Source organism: Pungitius pungitius, chromosome 7 (assembly GCF_949316345.1).
Source record: "Pungitius pungitius chromosome 7, fPunPun2.1, whole genome shotgun sequence".
Classification (NCBI taxonomy): Eukaryota; Metazoa; Chordata; class Actinopteri; order Perciformes; family Gasterosteidae; genus Pungitius; species Pungitius pungitius.
Genome location: NC_084906.1, coordinates 21441609 through 21468340, shown reverse-complemented (window position 1 = coordinate 21468340; position 26732 = coordinate 21441609). Strand labels below are relative to the sequence as shown.

The 26732-nt window shown below is 51.5% G+C and overlaps 2 protein-coding genes across 7 annotated transcripts in view; both read left to right on the top strand.

The window, feature by feature from the left end:
- Positions 1-21602, top strand: part of dab1a (DAB adaptor protein 1a) — a 64653-nt gene extending 43051 nt beyond the window's left edge. For 2 of the 6 annotated variants that reach the window (XM_062563572.1, XM_037469886.2), the window contains 15 exons: positions 4870-5075; positions 9537-9676; positions 10012-10110; positions 11823-11954; positions 12106-12225; positions 12564-12602; positions 13033-13095; positions 13974-14027; positions 15851-15913; positions 16018-16114; positions 16687-17036; positions 17126-17321; positions 17406-17551; positions 17792-17873; positions 20403-20541. In XM_062563572.1, coding sequence (XP_062419556.1) covers positions 5009-5075; positions 9537-9676; positions 10012-10110; positions 11823-11954; positions 12106-12225; positions 12564-12602; positions 13033-13095; positions 13974-14027; positions 15851-15913; positions 16018-16114; positions 16687-17036; positions 17126-17321; positions 17406-17551; positions 17792-17857 — 1632 coding nt within the window. In that variant the 5' untranslated portion in view covers positions 4870-5008 and the 3' untranslated portion in view covers positions 17858-17873; positions 20403-20541. Of the gene's footprint in view, positions 1-4653; positions 5076-9536; positions 9677-10011; positions 10111-11822; positions 11955-12105; positions 12226-12563; positions 12603-13032; positions 13096-13973; positions 14028-15850; positions 15914-16017; positions 16115-16686; positions 17037-17125; positions 17322-17405; positions 17552-17791; positions 17874-20402 lie in introns of those variants that run through there. The other 4 variants (XM_062563571.1, XM_062563573.1, XM_062563574.1 and 1 more) reach the window with 4 other exon arrangements.
- Positions 21603-22405: 803 nt separating this feature from the next.
- Positions 22406-26732, top strand: part of LOC119216660 (uncharacterized) — an 8403-nt gene continuing 4076 nt past the window's right edge. Inside the window, exons 1-7 of the mRNA XM_037469691.2 lie at positions 22406-22526; positions 22777-24596; positions 24680-24828; positions 25541-25717; positions 25800-25983; positions 26068-26195; positions 26718-26732. The exon at positions 26718-26732 is cut by the window's right edge and continues 14 nt beyond it. Coding sequence (XP_037325588.2) covers positions 22518-22526; positions 22777-24596; positions 24680-24828; positions 25541-25717; positions 25800-25983; positions 26068-26195; positions 26718-26732 — 2482 coding nt within the window. The 5' untranslated portion in view covers positions 22406-22517. The remainder of the gene's footprint in view (positions 22527-22776; positions 24597-24679; positions 24829-25540; positions 25718-25799; positions 25984-26067; positions 26196-26717) is intronic.

Below are 26732 nucleotides of genomic sequence, written 5' to 3'. Positions count from 1 at the left end.
GTGGGCGGGTCTTTGATTATTTTTGGAGCACTTGGTCTTCGATGATGTTCCCAAACCTCTTTATTCTCGTATGGAAGCAGATTCCAGAGGAACGCTTGATGCTTTCTAGTGACCTCACTGAAACGTGTTAATAGCTTCATGTTCTCTATTCACTTCTTTACCTTCACTGTGTCCCTGAGACTGTAATCCATCTCTGGCTTTACCTCCCTCCATTTCCCCCCCCCCCCATCCCCTCTCTTCATCATCCATCGCTCTCTCTCCTTCTGCCTCCAGAGCAGCTTCAGGGCAGACGCTGAAACGAGAGGATCTTCCCTACACGTTTGGTCTCCCCCCCCCCCCCCCTCCCCCCCTCCACCAAGGTGTTCACGTCGTTAATGAGTTTTTTGCGGCCAAACAAAGCACTTTGGATCAGACGCACTCACACGGAGGCTTTTTCCTCAGCGGAGTCACAGCGCATTAACGCTTCAATTGACGCCTCACATTCTCATTCCCCCCAAGTCAAGACCCCCCACTGTCCCCAATCCCCCCCCACACACACTCCTTGTCTGTTATGTTTTAGGTGAAAACGGGAAACAAAGTGTCAGCGATGACATTTGTGTTCTCTGCCCTTCATCGGCCACTAAGGGGAGGCCTTTGTACCAGCTTCTTTATTCAAGGAGTGCAATAGATAATGAATGCAGAGGGGGGGGGGGGCTCTAAGGTTTGATGGGGTGGGGGGGCTCTCAACCTCCACGCTCACAGCAACAAAGTTCCATTAACAAGTACCAGAATGGAAAGATTTCCTCTTTATATTTATCTTCTCTTCTTTGTTGATTCTCTCTTATTCGGAGTTGCTCACCATAAACGTTTCAGCTTCCTGCTTCACCCCCATGTTTCAGCTTCCTGCTTCACCCCCATGTTTCAGCTTCCTGCTTCACCCCTGTGTTTCAGCTTCCTGCTTCACCCCCGTGTTTCAGCTTCCTGCTTCACCCCTGTGTTTCAGCTTCCTGCTTCACCCCCGTGTTTCAGCTTCCTGCTTCACCCCCGTGTTTCAGCTTCCTGCTTCACCCCTGTGTCTCAGCTTCCTGCTTCACCCCCGTGTTTCAGCTTCCTGCTTCACCCCCGTGTTTCAGCTTCCTGCTTCACCCCTGTGTTTCAGCTTCCTGCTTCACCCCCGTGTCTCAGCTTCCTGCTTCACCCCCGTGTCTCAGCTTCCTGCTTCCCCCCGTGTTTCAGCTTCCTGCTTCACCCCCGTGTTTCAGCTTCCTGCTTCACCCCCATGTTTCAGCTTTCTTTACATTAAAGCAGGAGTGGACAAGTGTCTGCAGCTGGCTGACGTCATTCAGACAACGAGAAACAAATCAAACAGACTCATTATAGACTCACTAATTATTCACGAGAGCAAAATCATCAGCGCCTCAGAGGAGGTGGAGGCTGAGGAGAAATGACGCAGGTCTCAAAGCGAGCAGCGTTTCCTCCATCGGACGTCTTTAAACGTCTTTAAACGTCACAGAGCAGAGGCAGAAAACCAAATCCTGAATTCCTGTAACCTTTTTGCACACAGGTTAAATTCTCATCTGTGTGTGTGTCTGTGTGTGTGTGTGTGTGTGTGTGTGTGTCTGTGTGTGTGTGTGTTGACTTGCTGACACTATTTTTGCAGAACCCTGATCATCCTTGTGTTCTCGGTAGAATACGTTATATTGTGATTTGATTTGACTCTAGGTATAGAGACCCCTATAGACATGTACATGTTGGATGTACTTCACTTTAGTAGATAGATGGACCCAGCGATGCTCCAGTCTGCATCAAGGTTTGGCTGTAAGTGATGGTGTGTGTGTGCGTGTATGTGTGTGCGTGTGTGCGTGTGCGTGTGTGCGTGTGTGTGTGTGTGTGTGTGTGCGTCCCGTGTAGTGTGTTATGACGGGGCCTGGGGAGTCCTCAGAGGAATCGTTGTAAATGAAGACGGCAGCAGAGACGGGAGGGATGAGGAGCGGAGGAACGCTTCCAGGTGTTGCAGTGCGTTTAATCACTAATGAGATGAGACCACGCACACACACACGCACACAGACACACACACACGCACATGCACTGGTGGGACTAATTACCCAGTGAGCACAGCTCGGCTTGTAAAAGCCCCCAACACACGGACAAATATGCAACAGCTGGCCACTGCCCCCCCCCCCCCCCTCTACTCCCTTCTCTCCTCTGGCTCCTCCTCGGTGACAGGACGGGGGGGCTTCAGGTAACAAACCCATCAGTGCACACACCTGTTAGCGTGCAGATGGCGAGGCGCGGGGGGGGCAATAAAGAAAAATGAGTGAAAGTTACAAAAGGAGGAGGGATGTTTTTCATGGTGTGGGGGGGGGCACCTGTTTGTGTAGCGCCGTGGTAACAAGGGAGTGGGAGAGGAGGGAGGGGGGGTCCTCACCTTTGTGTCCTCTGCCTGAAGCACAAGCAAAGTGATCTAGTGAGTCTGTCAAAGTACTCTTACACACACAGACACACACACACACACAGTTGTAAAGGGGTGTGTGTCTGTGTGTGTGTGTGTGTGTGTGTCACGGCCATCTGGCCTGTGATTGGCTGATTATCCGTCAAACCAAAACAATGTCTCCACAACCAGGTTATGGACCCTGCTTCCTCAGAACAGGTTCCTCACACGACTCTCACGCAGCGGGTCGGTTTTGACCTCAGGGGGGGGGCAGAACTCCATCGGCGCTTTAGAATACTAACCCATAGCATACGTCAAATTCCTTGTATGTCTGACATATGTCAAAAAATGTCTGCGTGTGTCTGTGTGTGTGTGTGTGTCTGTGTGTGTGTGTCTGTCTGTGTGTGTGTGTGTGTGTGTGTCTGTCTGTGTGTGTGTGTGTGTGTGTGTCTGTGTGTGTGTGTGTCTGTCTGTGTGTGTCTCTGTCTGTGTGTGTGTGTGTGTGTGTCTGTGTGTGTGTGTGTGTGTGTGTGTGTCTCTGTCTGTCTGTGTGTGTGTGTGTGTGTGTGTGTGTGTTTACGTGCAACAGTGGTGTGATTATGTGCTTTGAATAATTGATGATTGCATCCCTCATTAAGTCTGTCTCCTGCTCGGCTCTATTTTCATGCTACGAGTGTCCCTCCCCTCTTCTCCTCCCCTGACGCTGTGCCCCCCCCCCCCCCCTTCTGCCCCCCAACATGGAGTTCGGCAGGTTGTGGACGAAATAGACGATCAAAATCGAGTGGACATCGAGACATGTTTACAATGTTTACTGAGAATAGAGTCGCCCCCTGCTGGCAGGTTTGCGTCTGATGGAGACTCTGGGTTAGTGTGGTCAGGGGGGGGGGGGTCAAGGGGGGTCAGGTGGGGTCAGGTGGGGTTGGTGCTGTAGTTGCTCCACCTCTACCTGTGGCTGAGGCTCACAGATGAGAGACACTGATGCGTCTCTGGAGACGTAGAGCAGAGCCGAGTAACAACAATTACAAATTGCTAAAGGTGTTACCTGTGTGCTAATGGGGAGACGAGTATTTCCCAGAATGCAACAGGAGTGAGCGACAGGGAGGCAAACAGGAGGAGATCAGACGGAGTCTGTTAATACCGTCTGTCACTCACTCTGCATGAGAAAAGACGTCTTCACATTGTTTAGCACAACCGATTTACATGTGAGCCCATTAATGAGGCAGAGGAGACGCACACACACAGACACACACAGACACACACACACACACAGACACACACAGACGCACACGGAGGAGGAGGCAGTGAGGTTCGTTTTCATCTATTTCCCCTTAAAACATGAGAAGGGAGGAATTCCCCACAGAGCGGCGCTTTGATATCTGCAGCCTGTAAATAGGTTAGGAGGCGAGGAGACAAGGAGGGGAGGAGGCGAGGAGACAAGGAGACGAGGAGAGGAGAGGACCTTCATGCTGCCTGGCGAGTTAGCGTGTTAGCTTGTTAGCTTGTTAGCTTGTTAGCGTGTTAGCTGTAGTGACACCAGAGGAAATAATAATACTGATACATTTATATCAGGCTCTTCATCAACAGGCCCCTGTGGTCTCTCCTCTCTGTGTTGTGTAGTGAGTCTCTCCTTGTGTCCCACCCCCACCCCCCACCCCCCAGCCTCAATACAAAGTTCATGCTTCCTCCGCTGTAATAAATGTGAGACGTTATCTTATGAAGCTGAACTTTCAGCTCATGTTATTACCACCCCCCCATAAACAGTGTAATAACTCTGTGTCATTGGCTCTTCAACTCTTATAACCTCTCAGGGTTTAACTTCCCTCCTTCCCTCCCTCCCTCGCTCCTTCCTTTCCTTCCTCCCTTCCTTCCTTCCTTTCCTTCCTTCCGCTCCTTCTCCTCCTCGTGTCTTTGTGTCTTTTGACATTCTGCAGATCATCTCATACTTTATGAGTGCTGTTTGATCGGCGGTTGTCGCTTCGCTCTTTGACATTTCATTGTGTGCTTTGATGGAGTCGGAGGGTGTGTGGGGGGGGGGGGATCGTGTAATAAGGCAAAGGTAACAGGTAAAGTTGAGCTGTTATTCATTAATGAGAACTGAGACAGATGGAGGGCGGGGGGGGGGGTCCCCTCGCTTTCTTTAGTTTCTTTCCCTCCTCGACTGACTTTACTGTTGCTGCAGATGATCTCTGATATCCACACACACACACACACACACGTTGTTGAGACTAATCAGGTGCACTTTGACCGGCTGCACTTCCTGTTCTCATGAACCTACAGCTGCACCGTGAACTTGTTCCACACGGTGTTCAGTCTCCTGCAAACCCAGAGATCTTCGCTGAAGCTGCATGTTGCAGAGAAGCAGACACACTGTGACCAGGGGCCACGTCTCCTCAAAGGACCCCAATCCGGCCGTCATTTCTCAGTAAACATCGCCTCCCTCTCTTTCTCCCCCCCTCCAGCTCTCCGTGGGTGTGTGAGGGATGTCGTGTCTGGGCTGAAGCCCCTCCCCCTCCCATGAGCCCGTGTGCCCACACACACACACCTGGCGCCTCCACGCACTGACGCTGTGAAGCGACCCCCCCGGAGCCCAGCCTGAGGATGTCCACGGAGACGGAGCTGCAGCCGGGGGTCCGGCGCGGCGTGAGGCGGGACCCCCGGAGGAAAGGTGAGGCCCTACCTGCCGTGGTTGTGCATAACGCTCGGCTATCGGGAGGCGAGTAGAGGGACAAAAAGGATCGTTTTCAGCTGCAAAAAGGGAATAAATCAGAATATTCAGTAGAGTGATAATATAAAATATAATATTGTATGTCTGCTGACTCCCTCCCTGATGTTACGACATAATGAAACACAGTTAGTTGGATAGTTGGACTGATTAATTGTTCTGTTGTAACACACATTTAACGTATAACACGGAGCACAAATAGTATTCAGCGATGCACCTTGAGCTTCTTCAGCCCCCTCCTTCCTCTCTGGTACCTTCCACAATAAAAGCCCCAGACTATAAGAGTCAAAGGCGCTTCGGGTGGTTAATCATTAAAGGGGAGCAAAGCCTGAACATTTGGTTCTACTTAATCATCTGCAGTGTTGGTTTTAAGAATATTTATTGATGGGTATTTTATGAACCAGACATCTGATGAATTCATAGATCGAACTGACAAAAGTTCTCTGATTGATCTGATCTGTTAATCTGATTGATTCATTATTAATGGCGTGCGGTGTGCAAAACCTCAAACATGAGAGAAGAATAGCTTCTCAAATCATTTTGTGTTATTAATGTTCAGATGTTCTTCTGCGACTCGACATGAGAATAATTGGGATTAACGTCACAAAGACGCAGGATCTGAGTCCCACCGAGCCACCTGTGTGTTGTACCTCTCCTTATATGCCCCCCCCTCTCCCACAAGCCCCTCTGGGCCAGGGGGGCCCTCGAAACACTGAGAAAGGGGATCTTGAAACTCTGTGTCTGGTGATTAATCGTATAGATCAGCAGGAAGAACATCAGGAATGGGTCAGTCCTCCTGGTGCCTCTCCAGGTGTCAGGTGACCGCCCCCCCACCCCCACCCACCAGTTCCTCTGTTTCTTCCTGTTTGTTGATGACGGATCGGGTCGGACCACAGGAAGATGCTCAGCTCATTAACGGGTAACCCGGGGCAACAGGCTTCCATCCAACAGGAAGCAGCGAGGCATCCAGGTGTGTGAGCAGCTCCGGGGGGGGGGAGCCACTAGCAGGTGTAGGAGAGCAGGCACCGGGGGGGGGGGGGGGGGGGGCACATCGGTCAGCTGCTTGCCGCGATGCGACAAACAAGCGCTCCCTCGAACGGGTGGGTCTTCCTCATCTTCTTCACTCCTCCTCGTCTGACCTCCTTCATGTCGTCCCCCTCCTGCTCAGCTTTCGTCTTCATCCTGGTCCTCTTTTAACCTTCACCTGCTTATACTCTTCCTCATCCTCCATCCCTCTCGTTTTCCTCTTCCTTACCTCCCTTCCTAGTCTGTGGGTGTGTGTCAGTGTGTGTCAGTGTGTGTGTCCTGTCTACACACAGCGGTGTGTGAGGCTGCTTCTTTTCTCTCTGCCTGAAGGCTTTTTATTGAATTACCAGGAGGAGATGGAGATAACCTTTGACCTCTGACAACGAATTAGTGGCTCTTATTGGTCAGGCCGTGTCCTTCAAGTATAATAATCTTTATTAATCCTCCATAAATCCATGCAGATTACATCTGTCCACCCGACCCCCAGGTCGCCCCCCCCCCGCCCCACCCCTCCATGACGCTTTATAGCAAGGCCCCCTGGTTCACCAGTCTGTGAATGATGGCTTCATTGGTATTGTCATTGTATTGTTATCATGTATATTTTTGGATATTCGGTGTGTTGTATTTTTCGGTTGCAGATTTTATATTTTCAGATTCAAAACTTATTCTTGTTTCAATTTTCAACAACATTTGTTTTTCAAATGATCAAAACTTTTGACCTGGATTCTGGCTCCATAAAGATGTAAAGTATGCAGAGAAACAAATCAATAATAAAATATATGAAGTCAAACTTTCTGATTGGTCTGTAACCAGCTGCTTTCTGATTGGTCTATAACCAGCTGCTCTCTGATTGGTCTGTAACCACCTGCTTTCTGATTGGTTTGTAACAAGCTGCTTTGTGATTGGTCTGTAACCAGCTGCTTTCTGATTGGTCTGTAACCAGCTGCTTTCTGATTGGTCTGTAACCAGCTGCTTTCTGATTGGTCTGTAGCCAGCTGCTTTGTGATTGGTTTGTAACCAGCTGCTTTGTGATTGGTCTATAGCCAGTTGCTTTCTGATTGGTTTGTAACCAGCTGCTTTCTGATTGGTTTGTAACAAGCTGCTTTCTGATTGGTCTATAACCAGCTGCTTTGTGATTGGTCCGTAAATAGCTGCTTTCTGATTGGTCTGTAACCACCTGCTTTCTGATTGGTTTGTAACAAGCTGCTTTCTGATTGGTTTGTAACAAGCTGCTTTGTGATTGGTCTGTAACCAGCTGCTTTCTGATTGGTCTATAAATAGCTGCTTTGTGATTGGTCTGTAACCACCTGCTTTCTGATTGGTTTGTAACAAGCTGCTTTGTGATTGGTCTGTAACCACCTGCTTTCTGATTGGTTTGTAACAAGCTGCTTTGTGATTGGTCTGTAAATAGCTGCTTTCTGATTGGTCTGTAACCAGCTGCTTTCTGATTGGTCTGTAAATAGCTGCTTTCTGATTGGTTTGTAACCAGCTGCTTTGTGATTGGTTTGTAACCAGCTGCTTTCTGATTGGTTTGTAACACGCTGCTTTGTGATTGGTTTGTAACCAGCTGCTTTCTGATTGGTCTGTAACCAGCTGCTTTCTGATTGGTCTGTAAATAGCTGCTTTCTAATTGGTCTGTAACCAGCTGCTTTCTGATTGGTCTGTAACCAGCTGCTTTCTGATTGGTCTGTAACCAGCTGCTTTCTGATTGGTCTGTAAATAGCTGCTTTGTGATTGGTCTGTAACCGGCTGCTTTCTGATTGGTTTGTAACAAGCTGCTTTCTGATTGGTCTTTAACCGGTTGAATGTCCCGTCAAACCTCTCTGATGCTCGTGTGGATCACAGATGATGGTAACCTCACGCAGTCACCACACACGGTCAGCTGGGAGGGAGGGGGGGGGTCTCTGCAGTGGAGCTTTAAAGAACAGTGCTTAAGGTTATGGCTGTGCATCTGTTAGCCTGTGTGTGCCGATCTCTGGTGTGCGATTAGCAAGCACATTATCTTCCTGCTGTGGATCGTGTGCACACAACCAAAGACATTTACTGTGATATCTTTCCTGCGGAATCAGAGCACTAACACTGTTTTGTGTGTGTGTGTGTGTGTGTGTGTGTGTGTGTGTGTGTGTGTGTGTGTGTGTGTGTGTGGTGTACGTTCCATGAGAGGTAATCAGATCCAGGATCAGGTTCCATCCAATCAGACACAGCCTGAAGCGTGTGGGGGGAGTTGTCGGCGACAGTGAAACTATATCTTTAACTTTATTTAGAGATAACTGCACATTACATAATAATACAGATTATTCCCAGTTACTGCCTGATAATAAGGCTTTTATTTTGAAGAGACATCCCTCGTTAACATGCTGCCGGGTTCTTGAGTTTTGCAGCCTGTATTTTTACTTCCTGTTTGGGAGGCACATGAGTAGAGTTGCCGGGGGGGAATGCTGAGGGGGGGGGGGGGGGGGGCTTCCCTGAAGGGGTTAGATGCACCTTACCAGCAGTCACCTGTGAAAGTCCCTCTGTGTGTGTGTGTGTGTTTGAGTAGTGTGTAGGAAGGGGGCGATGAAATAGAGGTGGGGGGGCTCTGACTCTAATCCTGAGTGACATTTATCCAACGGCGCTCATTCATCCGTCCATCACCCCCCCGTCCCTCCAAGAGACACACACGTTGTTGGGTAGAAGCAGTTTGTTTTCATTTTATGAATGAGTGCCTGTGTGTGTGTGTGTGTGTGTGTGTGTGTGTGTGTGTGTGTGTGGTAACCCTGAAACCTTCCTCCCTCTTCCTTCGTCTTCTCGCCTCCTCCAGAGGCCTCTGAGTGTGTGTCTGCTCATCATCATCATCATCATCATCATCAGCTGGACCGGCTGAGGGATGTTCTTCCTTCACATGGATGAACTTTCACAACCTTTTTCTCCCTTGTGACATGTTTCTTATGGTTATGGGTTATGGACAAAGGTGATCCTGTCACACAAAGCTCTGCTTGAAGGACTCATTTCTGTTGTGGGAGATCTCTGTGGAAGGAGGAGAAGGAGGAGAAGAGGAGGAGAAGTCCTGCTGTTATGAGTACTGACTAATGCCTGGGTATATTATCTGATCCATCATCGTTACGCACTCACACAGACACACACAACGCACTGCAGCCTGGGAGATAACGCTGCCACCTCTCCTGGACGAGAGCAAGGTTGACGGGGGGGGGGGGGGGGTCGGTGGGGGGGTAAGAGCCCAATGTCACATGGTTACTCTGCAGGTGACATAACTGCCGAGAAGAGTCATCAGTGTAAGACGTAGCTAGCGTCCGTAGCCTTCTCCGGCTCCATGACCGCGGGGTAATGGGGGGGGGGGGGGGTCCTTGACTGGATGATGGACCGTGTGTGTCTCTGCAGGGCAGGATCGGAGCGAGGCGGCTCTCATCAGGCGTTTTAAGGGCGATGGCGTCCGCTACAAGGCCAAGCTCATCGGCCTCGACGAGGTCACGGCGGCCCGCGGAGACCGACTCTGCCAAGACTCCATGATGAAGCTCAAGGTAGGGAGGGACTCCGCCTCCTGCTACTTCAACCCCCCCCTCCTTGAATCCATCAACTGTCCTCCTGGTCTCTCCTAGAAGAGAGGAGTCCATAGTTGTGTTGATCAGGTTTTTAACAATGACTCATTAAAACAAGCATTATTAATATTAATAGTATTAAAAGTGCAGCCGAAGGAGCGGCCAGAAGCCGCGATGCCGAGGTGAGACGAGGCATCCCCCACCCTGGGAGTCCAGACACTGGTGGTGGTAGAGAAAGACTTGCTCTAATCTTCTCCTGCTGATTGGAGGGGTCAGGGGGGGGTGACAGGTCGTGACCTGTGTCTTTGTGTCCTCAGGGTGTCGCTGCAGCAGCTCGGTCCAAAGGAGAACACAAACAGAAGGTGTTCCTCACCGTCTCCTTCGGGGGCATCAAGATCTTCGATGAGAAGTCAGGAGTAAGTGTGCGTGTGTGTGTGTGTGTGTGTGTGTGTGTGTGTGTGTGTGTGTGTGTGTGTGTGCGTGTGTGTGTGTGTGCGTGTGTGTGTGTTGCTCATTCCCCTTCCCTGTGCCCCCCCACACTGAAAGAGTGAGACCCAGGGAGAGAAGAGGTGAGAGGACCTTAAATAGACAGATAGGAGGGGGGGGGGGGGGGGTCAAAGTGATGCTCTGTGCAGAGTAGGGCTGCAACAACGAATCGATGAAATCGATTAGAATCGATTATTAAAAGCGTTGGCAACGAATTTCATTATCGATTTGTTGTGTCGCGCGACTATTTGAGTTTTAAAAGAAAGTTGCGCGCGCCAGAACATCGGAGAGACCGTACTACTGTTCTGAAACATGCGGAGGAAGAGAAGCCAATGCGACCTAAATATTTCACACTGAAATGGGGGGTGCGGGTCCTAGCGGGCAACGGGGGGGGGGGGGGTTCTTTGCAGCGCCAGCAGTTTTAGGTTCTAATCGCCGCGCTCGACTTCAAGGTGTAACCTTTATTATTGTTCGGTCTGAAACAGCGCGCCCAGTGACGGGTGGTGCAGCAATATTGTTGTCCGGGTGGAAATCAGGAGAAAGGTCGGTCCGGGATATTTTCGGGAGGGGCTTTGAAATTCGGCAGGGTTGACATGTCTGATTGTAAGATATGCAAAAGCGACATGGCCTGGCACAGGAGCACCACGGGGATGATTCATGATTTTGTGCCTAATATATTTAATTTGGCGGCTGTAAAGTATACATCATGCGATGTGTGTGTGTTTTTTGTGTTAGTCCATTTTATTTGCTTACTTAGGGATGTTCAAGGAGCAATCTGTTACTGCAAAAGATATTTAGGAAGTGCACAGTCAGTTCTATTTTTCAATAAAGGGTTGGAAATTAATGTTTTTACATTTTTTATTTTTTATCCGATTCATCGATTAATCGAACAAATAATCGACAGATGAATCGATTATTAAAATAATTGTTAGTTGCAGCTCTAGTGCAGAGAGACACTGTCCTCTGTCCTCTGACATCAAGGTACAGACATGCTGTCCTTACAAAAGAAAGGAAAGGGGGGGACTGGGGAAGGGGGGGTCAGTCAGTCAGGTGGATGGATGGCTCCTTTCTCTCAGAAGAAATCAAGGTTGTTCTGGATGGGGGAGGAAAAGCGGGGAGCTATAAATCTGGGGGGAGACCGCCATGTGTCATAGAGACACCGCCCCCCCCCCACCAGCCTTTAACGTCTGGTCTGGGTCGGCCCATTTTCTCAGGGAGGGAGGTCATAGAGGGTTTCTTCTCTCATGAATAGACCCCCTACAAATAAGCTCCTTGTGTGTGTGTGTGTGTGTGTGTGTGTGTGTGTGTGTGTGTGTGTGTGAGAGAGAGAGTCTTCTTGTCATATGACACATTTTAAAAGTTAATGCTCCTGATGCAACTTCCAACAATGAAACAGTACTTTAACATCTGGTATTAATGCAGCGACCCAACAGCACCAAAGTACCAGAACCGTTGCTCCTAACTCCTCCATGTGCACCAGGAGGTCCTCGTGGACCTGCTTGGTCACGTGGCTCCCTGCAGATTCTCTTCAGCTCTTCAGTAAAATGTTGACAAAGATGCACGAAGATGCAGAACGACTAGAAAGTTGAGTTCTGACATCACGAGGACAAAGTTATAATGTGATGACGTCATCGACCTTCAGGTCCTCCAGCACCTCCACGCCGTCCACGAGATCTCCTACATCGCCAAAGACATCACGGACCACCGCGCCTTCGGCTACGTCTGCGGGAGGGAGGGGAACCACCGCTTCGTGGCCGTCAAGACGGCCCAGTCGGTCAGTGTGTGTGTGTGTGTGTGTGTGTGTGTGTGTGTGTGTGTGTGTGCGCGTGTGTGTGCGTGTGTGTGTGTGTGTGTGTGTGCGTGTGTGTGCGTGTGTGTGTGTGTGTGTGTGTGCGTACGGCTAACACCTGTCCGTCCCCCGGCAGGCGGAGCCACTGATCCTGGACCTGCGGGACCTGTTCCAGCTCATCTACGAGATAAAGCAGCGGGAGGAGATGGAGAAGAAGGCCCAGAAGGACAAGCAGTGTGAGCAGGCCGTCTACCAGGTGATCAATCATCTCAGGTCCAGACGGGTGTGCATCCCCCAGCATGCACCTGGGGCGGTGTTCTGTGAACGAGGCGGCCTTCGGCTGATTGTGTTGGGAAGTGAAAGGAGGAGGTGAAGGTCTGAGTCACCTCATGGGAGGAGCTCCACCTCCTCCAACCTCCTGATTCTCTTCCACTTTGATTCTTCTTTTTCCTCTGAATGCTCCAAATCACGTCTGCCCCCCCCCCCCCATCTCTCCATGTCTCCCTCTCTCTTCTCTCTGCTGCGCCGGCTTAACCCCCCCTCCCCCCCCCCGCCCCCCCCATGTGATCCCCCCTCTGCACCGTCCTCCTGCAGACGATCCTGGAAGAGGACCTGGAGGACCCGGTCTACCAGGTAACCTCCTGACCAATCAGCATTGCATCTAGTCGGCTTGCTCCTGTGTGTGTGCGTGCGTGCGTGCGTGCGTGCGTGTGTGCGTGTGTGTGTGCGTGTGTGCGTGTGTGTGTGTGTGTGTGTGTGTGTGTGTGTGTGTGTGTGTGCGTGCGTGCGTGCGTGCGTGTGTGTGTGTGTGCGTGTGTGTGTGTGTGTGTGCGTGTGTGTGTGTGCGTGTGTGTGTGTGCGTGTGCGTGTGCGTGCTCATTGGGTCTTTGTGTGTCTGCACGGTGTAAATCGTTGCTCTTCTTCTTCTCTTGGGACGCAGTGATGCTCTTTAAATAATAACTTTTGCAATTTCACTGCTTTACTTTTTCTCTCAACTTCCTTTATTCCTTTATCCCCCCCCCCCCCCCCCCTCGCCTCCCCCCCTCCGCTGCTGACGTTGTAGTACATTGTGTTTGAGGCGGGACACGAGCCCATCCGCGACCAATCAGAAGAGAGCATTTATCAGGTACTCAGGTGCTTCAGGTTGTTTTTTATCTTTATTATTCTTCTTCTTTATTATTAAAATACTACAACACCGTACAGTGTGAAGGTAAAGCACCGATCTCCTTCATTTTACCAATTTATAGCAATTTACTTTGAAGTGAACGCTCACAAATCAAAGTTTCACCAGTTTAAAAGCCCCGTCTTGTGCTTTTGTTTATTCACACGTTCACAAAAACAACCTCGATAGGAAAAAGGAAAAAACTAAGCACACGTATGTACACGTATAGAAATACACGTGCATGTGTAACATACATGTACACTGTGTTTATACAAGGACCACTGTCACCTGGGAGGGGCCTCTGAGGGATGAAGAGGGGGGGGGGGAATAATCCCAGCCTCAGTGGGTGTGATGAGCAGACACACACACACACACACACACGTATACACACACACAAATGTATACAAACACATACACACACACACACGTATACAAACACATACACACACACACACACACACACGTATACAAACACACACACACACATACACGTATACACACACACACATGTATACAAACACATACACACACACACACGTATACAAACACATACACACACACACACACACACGTATACAAACACACACACACACACACACGTATACACACACACACACGTATACAAACACATACACACACACACACACACACACGTATACAAACACACACACACACATACACACCCGTATACACACACACACACACGTATACAAACACACACACACGTATAAAAACACATACACACACAAACACACACACACGTATACAAACACACACACACACACACACCCACAGTGGCGGTGATGATGTCACTGGGTAACAGGCTCTCTCGGTCCGTGTAGGTTCCCACCAGTCAGCAGAAGGAGGGGGTCTATGACGTCCCAAAGCGACACCCAGTGAGTGACCCCTGTGTTTGCCCCCCCCTTCTCAGACAAACCTCTCAGCGGTTAAAGCCCCCTCCCTGAAAGGTTTTGCTGGAACCTCGTGCTGTAGTTGTGGTGCCGCCTTCTCGTGTCTCGTGGTGCCTGCTCCCATGTGGTTATACCCTGGGGGGGTGGGGGGGGGTCAGGCTGTGTGTTGATGCATGCTGCCTCAGTGGTTGGATGCCTGGAGGTGAATCCAACATCCAACCTGCATGACCTCCTCTGGATAGGAGCTGTGTGCCTCATGCTTCATCTGTGTAAACTGTATGTGAGTGTGTGTGCGTGTGTGTGTGTGTGCGTGTGTGTGTGTGCGTGTGTGTGTGTGCGTGTGTGTGTGTGCGTGTGTGTGTGTGTGACACCAATTGGACCTTTCTGGTGTGAATGAAGCGGATCGGAGGGAGCAGAGAGAGTCTGTTCTTCTCAGGAAGGTTCCTCACTGAGTGAAGTAGTGCTAAGGAAAGGAGCCTCAATGCTTCCTTACTTAGCTCCTTTAGGAACCACTGGACCTTCCTTTACCAAATGAAAGGAGATCATTCTGTCCCACAATTCCTTGCGGCAGCAATATTTAAATAGTGACGTATCATTGGTCCGTTCACGACAAATAACGATCATGATGTAGAAACGCAGATCATGTGAGTAACCGTTAAGTATGTTAATGGAGTCCTTTCCAAGTGTCACCACTGTGAGAGTGATGTCACCACAGAGTGATGTCACCACTGTGAGAGTGATGTCACCACAGAGTGATGTCATTACGTTGCATGTGAGCAGCCTCAAGAATTACTGCAGAAGTTTCAACAATGATGCAACATGCTGTAAAATCTGATGGAGACTGCAGGGCTTCTATTTTTATTTGTATTTTATTTACAGTTTAAGGTCTACAGTGTGTTAGTGTTTAGTGTGAAGATGTGAAGGCTCTCTGTGGTCCTGATGTCATCACAGAGCTCCTTCCACCATCTAGCAGCAGGACAGCAAACAGTGGAGATCTAGTCCAGTGTTCTGCTCTCACTTGGACTGTAAGTGAGGTGAGAGGAGCGTTACTGTGTGTGTGTGTGTGTGTGTGTGTGTGTGTGTGTGTGTGTGTGTGTGTGTGTGTGTGTGCGTGTGTGTGTTTTAGGGCACATGCATCATCCTCATCCTCATCCTCATCCTCAGCAGCAGCTGGTGGTGGCAGATCTGATAGACTTGGACGTGGAAGAGGTCCCTCAGGTGAGCGGGCAGCCTCTCTGACTCCGGCCCTCTGAGCTGATAAACACCACAGAAGAAGAATGTGAACATGTGACAGACAGCTAGAGGGGTGGGGGGGCTGAAGGTCGGGGCGTCAGGAGGTTGACGAGGTGAGCAGGTGATCACAGCAGCCTGCACCCCCCACATGCTGTACTTAATGTATAACATAGGTGTATTTAATCCATCAGTAGAAGAAGAGATCTGCTTCCATGATTTATGCAAATCACTGATCACATGATCAGGCTACTTTAAATAGAGATATGACATCACTAATGGGACTGGAGAGGAGGATCATGGGAGGAAGCTGAGGACATTCAGATCAGATAGGGTCATCAATGATCATCAATCATTTCATCTCATTATTCCATCTCTCCTCCGTCCCCTTCTTCTTCTTCTTCTTCTTCTTCTGTGGTGCTGCCACAGCGTCCAGGTTCCAGGTAGGCGACCCCCCCCCCCCCCACCACACACACACAGCTGGTGTTGTGTGTCGCATGCTGCACTGGAATGCGACCCCACTCAGGTGACTCTGTGATACCTGTGTCCACCTGACGGCTGCTTTCTCTTCTTCTCAGAATATCAACCACTTAGAGCTCTTCGGGGACATGTCGACCCCCCCAGACGTCACCTCCCCATCGGTGAGCCCCCGTGTGCTCACCAGATGACTCCTTTCATGCTCATGTTTCTGCTCCAAAGAGCCCCCCCTCTCTGCCGCACCCACAGTGTGTTTCTTCCTGCACAGACCCCCGCCTCTCCAGCAGACACCCTGGCCCCCCCGCTGGGCCTGCAGCCCCCCACCGAACTGTTTTCCCCCTTCAACCCTGCCCCGGTGCCCTCAGGTAGGACCGCGTTCTTCTCTTATGCCTGGGGGGGGTGCAGGGAGGGTTTGAAATGAACAGAGGACGGAGCAGAATGTAGATGAGGTGGGGGGGGGGGCGGGGGGGGGATATAAAATGCATCATTAGCTCACTGCCTCTGACTGATTTACCTGCTGGTCAGAGGGAAATTATTAAGCCTGCCCCCCCCCCCCCTGGCAGCGTGGCAGGGAGGCAGAGGTTAAATGGCTACTTCCTCCGCTGCAGGTAACGATCTGCGGGGGGTCATGGGGGGGGGTCAGGAGGCTGTGTTTTAATGAGGGTGTGGGGGGCTTTCCGTGATGACCCCCCCCCCACACCCCACCCCCCACTTCTCAGTCTGGAGTAATTATGACAGCTCCACGTTCACCTGCATCGTTTACTGAATATTCATGTAATATTCATGTAATATTCATGTAATATTCATGTAATATTCATGTAATATTCATGTAATATGACTTTTATATGATATAGATTTTGAAAAATAGAAAAACTCACTCCATGATGATGATGAAGATGATTCTACATATTGACTGGTTGACCTCCCCCCCCCCCAGGGTATGTGACGATGGGGGCCGTCCCCCCCGGCCACTGGTCCCAGCAGGCCTTCGCCAGCCCGACGCCGCTGGCCTTCGGGGTCCAGTCTCCTCTGGGGGGGGGGCAGCCCCTCATCTGGGGGCAGGCCAACATCTTCCCCGCCACGCAGCAGCAGTGGGCGGCCATGGCCTCCGGAGCCTTCCCCCCCCCGGCCTACCTCCCCGCCCAGCCCCCCCTGCCAGCCGCCATGTTCCACACCCTCGCCCCCGTCGCCGCGGGGGCTCCGCCCGCCGAGGGCCCCCCCCACTCGGTGTCTTCGAGTCCGCAGCACGGGGAGAGGGCGAGGAAGGCGGGCAAGGAGATGTTCAAGGTGGGGGGGGGGGGGGGTCTTTTCATATTCATTCATTTGTTACATTTAAACTACGTCAGGAGTTGACCCTCCGTGCCCCCCCCCTCCAGGACTTCCAGCTGGCGAGGCCCCCAGCCATGCGGGCGGAGCAGGCGGAGCAGGCGGTGCTGGCCTGCACCTCGCAGGCCTTCAGCAGCTACTTCAGCCGCGTGGGGACGGCGCAGGACACCGACGACTGTGACGACTTCGACATCTCGCAGATGAACCTGACGCCCGCCGCCTCCACCTCGCCCTCCACCGCCTCCCGTGAGAGCCCCGCCCACTCGCCCCCCCCCCCCCCCCCCCCCCGCCTTCTGCCTCTGTCTGACCTCCCCCTTCCTCCCTCTGCAGCCCCCACGCCGGCCCCCAGGCAGAGCTCCCCCTCCAAGTCCTCCGCCTCCCACGTCAGCGACCCCCCCACCGACGCCACCGACCCCCCCACCGACGACTCCTTCGGGGAGGCGGAGGGAAGCCCGAGTCGCAGTGGAGAAGACGCTGTAAGTGTGTGTGTGTGTGCGTGCGTGTGTGTGTGTGTGTGTGTGTGTGTGTGTGTGTGTGTGTGTGTGTGTGTGTGTGCGTGTGTGTGTGTGTGTGCGTGTGCGTGTGTGTGTGTCTTTCTCTCTCTTTGCTTCCTACTCTTTGTAGTCTCCACGAGTCCTTCTATTAGATTTATTCTTCTGTCCCTCTGTTTCCTCCCTTCTTTGCCCCCCCCTCCGTCGACCTCTCCCCCTCTCTAGGCGGCTGGTTCTGGGTCGCCCTGCCCCAGTGAGACAGCCCAGGCCAGTCCAGGGGCTGGGAGCTAGACAGCAGCAGGGCAGGGTAAGTATCACCCCCCCTCCTACTAACACCCATCTAACTCCTCCTCCTGCTCCTTTCTGCCCTAATCTGTTCTTCTGGTTGACCACTTCACCTCCTGCTACATGAATCAGGCAGATCTCCCTCCCTCATTTTTCCAAGGGGTGAAAGCAGTAAGGATTCTGTGTAGAGACCAGCAGGGGGCGACTCCTCTGCTCCCATAGACGTCTATGAGGAAATGACTCTACTTCTGTGTAGTGACCAGCAGGGGGCGACTCCTCTGCTCCCATAGACGTCTATGAGGAAATGACTCTACTTCTGTGTAGAGACCAGCAGGGGGCGACTCCTCTGCTCCCATAGACGTCTATGAGGAAATGACTCTACTTCTGTGTAGAGACCAGCAGGGGGCGACTCCTCTGCTCCCATAGACGTCTATGAGGAAATGACTCTACTTCTGTGTAGAGACCAGCAGGGGGCGACTCCTCTGCTCCCATAGACGTCTATGAGGAAATGACTCTACTTCTGTGTAGTGACCAGCAGGGGGCGACTCCTCTGCTCCCATAGACGTCTATGAGGAAATGACTCTACTTCTGTGTAGAGACCAGCAGGGGGCGACTCCTCTGCTCCCATAGACGTCTATGAGGAAATGACTCTACTTCTGTGTAGTGACCAGCAGGGGGCGACTCCTCTGCTCCCATAGACGTCTATGAGGAAATGACTCTACTTCTGTGTAGTGACCAGGAGGGGGCGACTCCTCTGCTCCCATAGACGTCTATGAGGAAATGACTCTACTTCTGTGTAGTGACCAGCAGGGGGCGACTCCTCTGGTCCCATAGACGTCTATGAGGAAATGACTCTACTTCTGTGTAGTGACCAGCAGGGGGCGACTCCTCTGCTCCCATAGACGTCTATGAGGAAATGACTCTACTTCTGTGTAGTGACCAGCAGGGGGCGACTCCTCTGCTCCCATAGACGTCTATGAGGAAATGACTCTACTTCTGTGTAGTGACCAGCAGGAGGCGACTCCTCTGCTCCCATAGACGTCTATGAGGAAATGACTCTACTTCTGTGTAGTGACCAGCAGGGGGCGACTCCTCTGCTCCCATAGACGTCTATGAGGAAATGAATCTACTTCTGTGTAGTGACCAGCAGGGGGCGACTCCACTGCTCCCATAGACGTCTATGAGGAAATGACTCTACTTCTGTGTAGTGACCAGCAGGGGGCGACTCCTCTGCTCCCATAGACGTCTATGAGGAAATGACTCTACTTCTGTGTAGTGACCAGCAGGGGGCGACTCCTCTGCTCCCATAGACGTCTATGAGGAAATGACTCTACTTCTGTGTAGTGACCAGCAGGAGGCGACTCCTCTGCTCCCATAGACGTCTATGAGGAAATGACTCTACTTCTGTGTAGTGACCAGCAGGGGGCGACTCCTCTGCTCCCATAGACGTCTATGAGGAAATGACTCTACTTCTGTGTAGTGACCAGCAGGGGGCGACTCCTCTGCTCCCATAGACGTCTATGAGGAAATGACTCTACTTCTGTGTAGTGACCAGCAGGGGGCGGCTCCTCTGCTCCCATAGACGTCTATGAGGAAATGACTCTACTTCTGTGTAGTGATCAGCAGGGGGCGACTCCTCTGCTCCCATAGACGTCTATGAGGAAATGACTCTACTTCTGTGTAGTGACCAGCAGGGGGCGACTCCTCTGCTCCCATAGACGTCTATGAGGAAATGACTCTACTTCTCTTGATTTATTCCCTCAGTAAACATTGTAAACATGAGTTTATGGTCTCAGTCTCTAGTTTCAAGTCTTCTTCAATGCAGCATGATGTTCATTTAGTGAATGATGGTCCATTTAGAGTCAAACACATGAAGCAGATTGACAGGTCAACCTTGATACCAAAATGAAGCGACTACTTTCTCCCCCCCCCCCTTTAAGCGTTACCAAATGTGTTGCATGAGGTTTGTTGTGTGTGTGTGTGTGTGTGTGTTGCTTGTCTGTCGCCTCACTTGGACTTCCGTAAGCATGTGACATCACAGCGTGCCGTATGAATGTATTTATGTGTATCTATGTGTGTGTATGAAACAATACGTTGTCATCTGTTTTAATCATCTATTATAAACTGTCAGCTGATGACAGTCATCTTTCATAGCGCTTATCCTTGGGGGGTCATAGGGGGTGAATCCCAGCTAGCATGGGGCAAGAAGATGAATGACCGCCGCAGCATAATTGGCATTAATTAGAAGTCCTTCCTCAGGAGAAGCAGGATAGGAGGTGGGCCGCTTTGGCTGCTCCCAGATGGTGTTTACTAGACTTCATACAACTCCCCAAACACACACATAGGAACACACACACACACACACACACAAAGGAACACACACACACACAAAGGAACCCACACACACATAGTAACGCTCACACACATGACGTCACGCAGTGAGTAGAGAGCTGGTGCTCTGCTGCCCCCTGGTGGCCCGGGTGCTTCGGGCCTCACGAGGACAGCCAGGCGGCACTTCATGACATGTGTGTGTGTTTATTTATGTGTACAGAAGGGGACGGACCCTCTCTACGCCCGGATCAACAAGGGGAAGAAATAAAGAGACGCACAGGAAGACCAGAGGACGGGAGTGTGTGTCTGTGTGAGACATGTCCCTCTCCCTCCTCCTCCTCCTGGGGAGACGGCCCAATTCCCACCCGGCAGCACGGACATCAACCACCGAGACAGATCCCGGTGAATGAACGGTGCCTCCCCATCTCCAACACCCCTGCCCCCCCAGGGAGGAGCTGGACTCTTTTAATGAGCTAATCAGGGACAGGGATTTGCTGATTGGGTTTTCTTGTGAGGTTCTACTGGATCACGATGCAAAATGGACTCTGTGGGACCCCCCCCCAAACACACACACAGACACACACATACACATCAAGTCTCGCATAATCTACACACACACACTCGCTGTGATTCGCAGTCTGACGGACTCACACGAAGGAGCCTACTCCCCGAAGTGGAAGGAGCCTACGCCCTGAGTGGGAGGAGCGTATCCCTCCTGAGTGGGAGGAGCCTACTCCCCTGGGTTGGAGGAGCCTACGCCCTGAGTGGGAGGAGCCTACGCCCTGAGTGGGAGGAGCCTATGCCCTGAGTGGGAGTTGTTTAAACTGTTTCTTCTCTAAAGCTTTTGTACAAAAAAATCACAAAAACTATTTAATTTTTACTTTATAAATCAATGGCGCCGATGAGTAGGGGGAGGGGGGGGGGGGGGGGCTTTAAAGTCGCCAAAACCCATTTTGTAAATAATTACAACACACAACGACCTTTGAGTCTGGACCTCTGCGCCATAAAATAGGAAATAAGGCTTCAGTTATGCAAACGTTCACTCAAGCAATACCAACAGCCCCCCCCCCCCCCAGATTTCTTTTGTTTTGGCATTGTCTACTGTTTTTTTTAGCCCCACCCCCTTCACAATATTATTCCCCCCACCCCCCGATTCTGATGCCCCCCGCCTGTCTGTTGGTTCCCAATTTCATGGCCAGAGCCCCCCCATGAGAACTTTTATTTTTTATTACTCTTTCTTTGGTCAATGATGTTGATCAATTTAAATCATGTGACGAGTAGAAGATGAATTTAACTTTACCTCAGATCAAACGTTTCTTAATGTAAATGATTATTTTTATCTTTCATTCTGCAGTGAAGATTTTAGATGATTTTTGGTTTTCTCTTGATTTCACGTTACTCAATAAACACGTCGAAATGACCGAGTCCCCTGATTGTTCTCTGAGTGAGTGTGTAGGTGTGTGTGTGTGAGTGTGTGTGTGTCTGTGTGTGTGTGTGTGTGTGAGTGTGTGTGTGTGTGTGTGTGTGTGAGTGTGTGTGTGAGTGAGTGAGTGAGTGAGTGAGTGAGTGAGTGAGTGTGTAGGTGTGTGTGTGTGAGTGTGTAGGTGTGTGTGTGTGAGTGTGTGTGTGTGTGTGTGTGTGTGTGTGAGTGTGTGTGTGAGTGAGTGAGTGTGTGTGTGTGTGTGTGTGTTGACATATTTTGTTTTTCTGAATGTAAATATTCTAATATTCTGACTTCCTGTGTAATCCATATTCATATCATCTGTCCTCTGGGACTATTTCTTCTGATTATCAGCACAGCATTTTTTAGAAAAGACAAGTTTGTTTCCTTTTGAATAAAATGCGATTTAATTCACGCCCACATTTTATTGTTTAAGTGTTTAAAGCAGATTAAAAAAGTCACGCAGTGACTGGTTGATGGATTATTTGCTGTGTCCTGTTACTAAACTCAGCTAATTCATTTATGTTTATTGTTGTGTTGTATAAATGACATTTCTTCAGTTTTTTATTGAGCTCCTTCAATAAGGACATATTAAGTCAACTTTACTGGTAAAATAAAGGTTAAATGGGAACAACAGGTAAGTTTCATCTGCCAATACCAGGACAAAGTCTTCTTCATGACAGAGACTCATTTGTCTTCCAGCTGTGCAGCATTCCTCAGCCCTCAGGAGGACAAGGCTCCACCGGTTTGACTGCTTTTATTTCTTTTAAGGAGGCGAGTCCTCCCACCTGACCTCATTCCTCAGAGCCACCTGAGGGACGCTCAGACTCACAGAGACAGAATGAGAAGCAGCTGAGAGGATCGCAGTGGTTTCGGTGGACATTTAAACACAGGATGGATCAGGTACGTTCTCATATTTAACTCCTTACATATCGACAGCTCACCTGTTCACCTGTTCACCTGTTCACCTGTTCACCTGTTCACCTGTTCACCTGCTCACCTGCTGCTCAGCTGCTTCCTGTCACAGGCGTCAGCTGGATTCACCTTTAGCTCTTGGATGATCAGATGTACACAGATTGTTCCATAATGAATACATCATGAAGAAGAGCAGCAGGATTTGATGTTCTTTCTCTCTGGGGGGGGGTCCTTTCAGGGGGACACTTTTGACTTCCAGGCCCTGAGGGCCAAGTTCCAGGCGGAGGAGCTTTTCCTGAAGCGTCCCACGCTAAAACCAGCTCTCCCGGAGAAACCGATGGAGGTCCCTCCCCCGCAAAGCCCCACCCACTTCCTCCCCGTGGGGGCGCGCCCCTCCCTGCTCACCTCCATCAGCCCGGCAGGGAGGTCGGCCGCCCCCCCCCGAGTGATCTTCAAGGAGGGCAAGAAGGAGGGCAAGAAGCCCCTCATACAGATCAACGGCAAAGACAAGACCAGGGGGGGCAAAGAGAAGCCGGACAAGGGTCCAATGGAGCAGAATGGGACAGAGAAGAAGCCCCCCAAGGAGAAGGCCCCAGAACTGGTGCCAGCCATGCCCCCCCCGCCGCCTACGATCCGGAAGAAGAAGCCCCTCCTGGGATTCATGAAGAGGAGTAATTCCATAGAGTCCCTCCTGGATGCCCCCCCCTCAGACAATCCTGGACCAGCTCCCGTCATCCTGCCCCCCCTTATCCCGCCCCCCCTCATCCCTGCTCCCGTCATCCCACCCCCTCCCATCCCTGCTCCCGTCATCTTACCCCCTCCCACCCCTGCTCCCGTCATCTTACCCCCTCCCATCCCTGCTCCCGTCATCTTACCCCCTCCCATCCCTGCTCCCGTCATCTTACCCCCTCCCATCCCTGCTCCCGTCATCTTACCCCCTCCCATCCCTGCTCCCGTCATCTTACCCCCTCCCATCCCTGCTCCCGTCATCTTACCCCCTCCCATCCCTGCTCCCGTCATCCCGCCCCCTCCCATCCCTGCTCCCGTCATCCCGCCCCCCCTCATCCCTGCTCCCGTCATCCCGCCCCCTCCCATCCCTGCTCCCGTCATCCCGCCCCCTCCCATCCCTGCTCCCGTCATCCCGCCCCCTCCCATCCCTGCTCCCGTCATCCCGCCCCCCCTCATCCCTGCTCCCGTCATCTTACCCCCTCCCATCCCTGCTCCCGTCATCTTACCCCCTCCCATCCCTGCTCCCGTCATCCCGCCCCCTCCCATCCCTGCTCCCGTCATCCCGCCCCCTCCCATCCCTGCTCCCATCATCCCGCCCCCCCTCATCCCTGCTCCCGTCATCTTACCCCCTCCCATCCCAGCTCCTGTCATTACACCCCCTCCCACCCCTGCTCCTGTTATCCCGCCCCCCCTCATCCCTGATACATCCCAGGGATGGGATGACGGGGTCCTTGATGAGGACCCCGTCTTTCCAGCCTATGACATCCCGCCCCCCCTCATCCCTGCTCCTGTCATCCCACCCCCCCTCATCCTGGCACCAAAGGCCCTCCTTCCGACCCCCCCCACCCTACGGGGCCCTGATGCTGCAGTGGAGAGGATCCCGGTCTCTCTGGACTTATTCCCAACTCCTGTTTTTGTTCCGGCCCCCCCATCCCCCAAAGCGCCGCGCTCAGTGTGTGAAGCCATGTCCGAGATAGAATGCCCCCCCCTCTCCATTCCCAGGCCGGCCAGCCAGGACGACGTCGCCCCCACCCCCCCACCCGACGCCTCCACCAGCCACCTGCCCGGTCGCCTTGTCTCTGCCCCCCCTCCAGCGACCTGCACCTCCTCTCCATCGCCCCCCCAGGTGGACGAGCTTCCTGTGGAGTTTGAGAACATGGCCGTGGTGGATGCTCCTCCTGCGTCCCCCCCGCCCTCCCCCAAAGCGCAGCACCCCACCTCGGCCCTGGCGGTGCTCTCCAGGGTGGAGGACCTGAGTCCGGGGAGGAAGACCTCTCCGTGTGACAAGAGGATCTTCAACCTTCTGGAGAAGGCCCGCACGAAGACCCGGTTAGGATGGGGGGGGTCATTAGTCATAAATGTCATTATTATGTCATTATTATGAATATGAACACAAACCTGTCTGGTTTCAGGGAGCCGACAAACCCGTCTTTGTCCAACCGCATGTCCCCCCCTCCGGAGGAGCTGCCCCCGAGCCCCGCCCCCTCTCTGCCAGAGCTCCCACCCGTGGACTACGGGGGGAACGCCGCCCCCCCGAAACCAGTCAACAGCTTTAACCCCAGTGAGTCCCTCTTCTGCTCCTACTTCCTACTTCCTGTTCCTGCTTCCTGGTCCTGCTGTGGTTTCATTTGTTCATATTAGAGTCTCTTCCTGGTTGGTTGGTGTTATTGTGACATTTTACAGATGAAGACTCAGTAATGCCTCCACGGTGCATCACAGCAGAGGAGATGTGGTATGTGTGGTGTGTAGCACACACACACACACACACACACACACACACACACACGTAGAACATTCCTTCGGGCGGAGCTGCAGAGGAAGAATGTCAGCCTTGATTTTAAGGTGTTGAACTGACGAGAAGTAATCACGCAGCTCATTAATGGTGTGAGACGCTGTCTCAACGTGTCCTAAAGTCCATCATCACGTATGTAGATGATTATCCATGAAACGCACCTGGTGGAGTGTTAAAGGAAGGAGAAGTCATAGTGAGGGGAGGCCTGTGTGCACGGCTCTATGTGTCACTGCATGCCTTATCATGCATTTCAACACTTTGGCTCAAGGATTGGCTCCGCCTCCTTGCCTCCACCTTGCTCCGCCTCCTTGCCTCCACCTTGCTCCGCCTCCTCGCCTCCACCTTGCTCCGCCTCTCTCGTGTTTGCAGACTTCTTTTGGGGTGTTGTTTTGTTGCTTCCAAATTATGGAATTATTAATAAAATATCTTGAAAAGGTAGCTACACCTGGTGAAATCAGTGTGATGATGTCACTCCCTGCAGGGCAACTCCCCCCAGTGATGGAAAGGATCCCGGAGGAGGGGGTCGACCCCGTCCCAGAGCTGCTTCTGGTTCCACCTCCTGTTCTGCTGGGTCCACTTTCAGAGAAGCCAAGCAGACCTACCTCCGTCAAACTGAGTCCACTCCCCTCTCTCGCCCCCCCCACCCTGGCAGACAACAGTGAGACCCCCCATCATCACACCGAGAGTCTTTGTGATCACCAACAACCCGGCGTCCCGCTAACGCTGCCTTTCCCCCACAGGGGTCGCCGCTCCTTCCAGGTTCTCAGAGACAGACCACGTGGCCTTAGACGCTCCCTCTCATTGGGGGGGGGGAAACCCGGGTCTACAAATCTCTGACAAACAGAACCTGCCTAATGGGACGGGGGTGGAGGCCTTCAAAGATCCAGAGAATCCAGATCCAGAATCCTCCCCACCACCGGCAGGGTGAGACACACGAACCCCCCCCTCCGCCTCAAAGTACCTGATCCAGCCTGAGAACCGGGTACTGATTCCTCTCTGCCCCCCCAGGCTCAAAGATCAAGTAATCAACAGCGTCTACGACAGCACAGAGAACGTGTACGAGGCCATGCCCGCCTCCGGGGGCCAGAAGAAAGGGGGGGGCCATGAAGGGAAGAAGCGCAAAGGGTCCCCAAAGAGTGAGGAGGCCAAGATGAAACCAGACACAACTCATCACCATACCTCCTTAAGATATCACATGACTCATTGTTACATATCACATGACTCATTGTTACATATCACATGACTCATTGTTACATATCACATGTCTCATTGTTAAATATCACATGACTCATTGTTACATATCACATGTCTCATTGTTACATATCACATGTCTCATTGTTACATATCACATGACTCATTGTTACATATCACATGTCTCATTGTTAAATATCACATGTCTCATTGTTACATATCACATGTCTCATTGTTACATATCACATGTCTCATTGTTACATATCACATGACTCATTGTTACATATCACATGACTCATTGTTACATATCACATGTCTCATTGTTAAATATCACATGACTCATTGTTACATATCACATGTCTCATTGTTACATATCACATGACTCATTGTTAAATATCACATGACTCATTGTTACATATCACATGACTCATTGTTACATATCACATGACTCATTGTTATTTCCACAGATCCATACGCTGAGG